Source organism: Nicotiana sylvestris, chromosome 7 (assembly GCF_000393655.2).
Source record: "Nicotiana sylvestris chromosome 7, ASM39365v2, whole genome shotgun sequence".
NCBI lineage: Eukaryota > Viridiplantae > Streptophyta > Magnoliopsida > Solanales > Solanaceae > Nicotiana > Nicotiana sylvestris.
In genome coordinates, this window is record NC_091063.1 from 142,137,005 (window position 1) to 142,141,112 (window position 4,108).

Genomic DNA, 4,108 nt, shown 5'->3' on the forward strand with positions numbered 1-4,108 from the left:
CCTCTTTTTCAAGTTTTAGATAATGGTCTTGTTGTGGACTCGGCATGTCCATTCGCACATGGGTGATAGGGAGTTGACAGGATTCTCTTGATCTTATGATCTTTAAGGAAGTTTGTCACCTTGCTGCCTATGAACTGCTTCCCATTACCACATGCAATCTCGAAAGGGATCCCGAATAAGCATATGATGTGATCCCAGATGAAGTCGATGACTTCTTTTTCTCTTATCTTCTCGAATGCCTGTTCTTCCACCCATTTCGAGAAATAGTCAGTCATAAATAGAATAAATTTGGCTTTACCTGGTGCCGTTGGTAAGGGGCCGACGATGTTCATCCCCCATTTCATGAACGGACATGGTGATAAGACTAAATGTAGTTGTTCACTAGGTTGGTGAATTATCGGCGCAAACCTTTGGCATTTGTCATATTTTCGAATGAATTCATTTGGTGTCCTTCTCCATGTTGTCCCAATAGCAGCCTGCCCTGATCACCTTTCGAACTAAAGAATCGGCATCGGAATAATTTTCACAAGTGCCCTCGTGGATTTCTTGAAGTACATAATCGGTGTCTCCCGGTCCCAAGAATACTGCTAGAGGTCCGTCGAAGGTCCTTCTATATAATGTTCCATTCTCGTCGAGTGAAAATCGAGTTGCTTTGGCTCGGAGGGCCCTCGATTCCTTTGGATTTGTGGGCAGCTTCCCGTTTTTCAAATAGTTGATATACTTTTTCCTCCAATCCCATGTTAGACTTGTTGAGTTGATCTCGTCATGGCCCTCTTCGATCACCGATTTGGACAACTGTACAACAGCCCCTGAGAGTATGTCATCTTCATCGACAGATGACCCCAGGTTCGTGAGTGCATCGGCCTCACTGTTCTGATCTCGGGGAATGTGGACTAGAGTCCATTCTTTGAAATGATGCAACATGACCTGAAGTTTGTATAAGTATCTTTGCATCCTATCTTCTCGAACCTCAAAGCTACAATTCACTTGGTTAACTACCAAGAGGGAGTCGCATTTTACTTCGATGACTTCTGCTCCTAGGCTCTTAGCCAGCTCGATACCTGCAATCATAGCCTTATACTCGACCCCGTTGTTAGTGAATTTTGGAGTTTTTATAAATTTCCTAATCATGCCGCCCGTAGGTGGTTTCAGAATGATGCCGATCCCGGACCCTTTTACGTTCGAGGCACCGTCAGTGAATAGGGTCAACACCCCCAATGATGTGCCCGTTTCTAGCAAGAGTTCTTTCTCTACCTCAGGAACGAGGGCAGGCGTAAAATCAGCCACGAAGTCTAAAAAAAATTGGGACTTGATAGCCGTCCGAGGTTGATACTCGATATCATACCCTCCTAGCTCGATGGCCCATTTGGCCAATTTGTTCGATAATTCAGGCTTGTGCAAGATGTTTCGAAGAGGGTATGTTGTTAAAACACATATATGATAGCACTGAAAATAAGGTTTTAATTTCTGAGATGCACTTATTAATGCAAGAGCTATTTTTTCTAAGTAGGGATACCTGATTTCAGCATCTCCTAGAGTCCGACTTACATAATAAACAGGGAATTACGTACCTTGTTTTTCCCGAATCAACACACCACTTACCACTACTTCGGATATGGCCAGATATAAGTCCAACATTTCATCTACTTTCGGGGTGTGGAGCAAAGACAGGCTCGAGAGATACCGCTTTAATTTCTCTAAAGCGTGTTGGCATTTCGGAGTCCACTCAAAGCTGTTTTTCTTTTTGAGAAAAGAGAAGAAATGATGACTCCGATCTGACGATCTTGAGATAAATCGGTCTAAAGCCGCTATCCGCCCGGTCAGTCATTGCACGACCTTCACATTGTTCACTACCGTGATTTCTTCAATGTCCTTGATTTTGTCAGGGTTAATCTCGATCCCCCTATTCAACACCATGAAGCCTAAAAATTTGCCCGATCCTACTCCGAAGGCACATTTCTCGGGGTTGAGCTTCATGTTGTAACTTCTAAGGATATCGAATGTTTCCTGCAAATGAGTCAAATGGTCCTCTACGCGCAGGGACTTAACTAGCATGTCATCAACGTAAACTTATATAGATTGACCTATTTAATGTTCGAACATCTTATTAACTAGGCGTTGGTTTGTAGATCCTGTGTTTTTTAGTCCGAAGGGCATTGCGTTATAGCAGTATGTACCATACTTCGTGATAAATGAAGTCTTTTCCCTATCCTCTGGGTTCATTTGAATTTGATTATACCTGGAATAGGCGTCGAGAAAAGTGAGGATCTCGTGACTGGTCGTGGCATCGATCAAACGATCGATGTTGGACAATGGGAATGAGTCTTTGGGCATGCTTTGTTCAAGTCTTTATAATCTACGCACATTCTTAATTTATTTTCTTTTTTTGGGACCACCACTACATTGTCCAACCATTCGGGGTATTTTACCTCCCTAATTGATCCTATTTTGAGGAGTTTTGTTACCTCATCCTTGATGAACGCATGTTTTACCTCGGACTGAGGCCTCCTTTGTTGCTTCAGTTTGAACTTGGGATCGACACTTAGTCGATAAGTGATTATTTTCGGCAAGATCCCTGTTATGTCTAAATAGGACCAAGCAAAGCAATCAACGTTGTCATTAAGAAATGAATGAGCTTTTTCCTGAGTTTGGGGGTTAACCCCGTTCCCAGGTATACCTTTCGATCCGAAAGATGCTTGATCAAAATGACCTGCTCGAGTTCTTCAACCGTTGATTTTGTTGCATCCAACTCCTCAGGGGTAATGAAGGTTCGAGGAGTGAGGAAGTCTTCTTCGTCATCTTCGTTCGAATGCTCACAGACCACCTATTCCTCGGGGGTCGTCCCAAATGGGGGGAGTCGATGTTGGTGCCATGTTGTTTACTACGAACATCTCTTTTGCTGCACATTGTTCTCCGTACACCATTTTTATACCATTTTTCATTAGGAACTTCATCATCTAGTGAAGAGTTGATGGTACCGCCCCCATGTTGTGTATCCACGGTCTACCAAGTAAGGCATTGTATCTTATGTCACCTTCGATGACATGAAACTTGGTGTCTTGAACTGTACCGGACATGCTGACTGGAAGGATGATTCTCCTCTCGTTTTCTCACTTGCCACGTTGGATCCATTAAGGATTCGAGAGGTGGGTATGATCTGATCGAGCAATCCGAGCTCCACCACCTTTGACCTGGTTACGTTGGCTGAGCTACCTGGATCCACGAGTAGGCGTTTAATTTGAACGTTATTCAAAAGAAAAGAAATTACCAATGCATCATTATGTGGTTGGGATGATGTTGCGATATATTCTTTTCTAAATATAAGAGCGTCCCAGGGTACATAGCTCCGAGTTTGCTTTCCCGTTGCGATGGACACTTTGGCCCGTTTGAACACGTGTCCTTGTGGGATGTCGATTTCTCCAACGATCATGTGAATGATGTGCTGATGTTCTTCTGGTCCGTTCTTTCCATGAAGCCCAATACCGTTGTTTTCGTGTGCATTTGTTGGGTTAGACATTTTTTGACCTGGAATCAAAGATCCCTGGACAAGAAAAAGTGTGAAAAATAACTTATGTTTTCAGGAAACTAGCACCAAAACAATCACTATTATTCTCAGCCCCACGGTGGGCGCCAAACTGTTTACCTTGAAAATGGTATTTACAATTATATTTGATTTGTGGTTCTAAAAATACATGATTTATCTTAATACTAGTTGCTAGGTGAATGATGTTAAGCATAAATGAGCAAGAAATGATAGACAAACCAATGTGGTTATAAGACGGAGGGCCTCGGGCTCTGCAATGTGGGACCTCGAGGGCAGCCTTTAATAGGTTGATGATGAGCAATAAATAAAGAACAATATATGAATAAATGATGAACAATAAATGAACGCAATAAATGAGGAGCAATAAAGTTATAGAGTAATTGTTGAGCAAATTTTAGCAAGAAGAGCAGAGAATGTGGTATATTATTCAACAGTGTGTATTCGATAATGATCTGAATCCCTCTTACAAGATGATAAGGGTCCCCTTTATACAGGAAGGGGATCCTTACATAGTACATGTCTAATCATGATGGAGAAATGCTATTGGTACAGCTATATAACTGT

General features: G+C 42.3%; 1 protein-coding gene across 1 annotated transcript; it reads right to left on the minus strand.

Moving 5' to 3' along the window:
* Positions 1 to 438: 438 nt before the first annotated feature.
* On the minus strand, positions 439 to 1,071 carry LOC138873869 (uncharacterized). The gene has a single exon (XM_070152354.1). It carries the CDS (start codon positions 1,069 to 1,071, stop codon positions 439 to 441), a length of 633 nt encoding a protein of 210 aa, XP_070008455.1.
* Between the last annotated feature and the right edge of the window lie 3,037 nt (positions 1,072 to 4,108).

What these genes read in the sequence shown, in the direction of transcription:
- LOC138873869 (XM_070152354.1), bottom strand. Translation starts at nt 1,071, where the DNA reads ATGATTGCAGGTATCGAGCTGGCTAAGAGCCTAGGAGCAGAAGTCATC.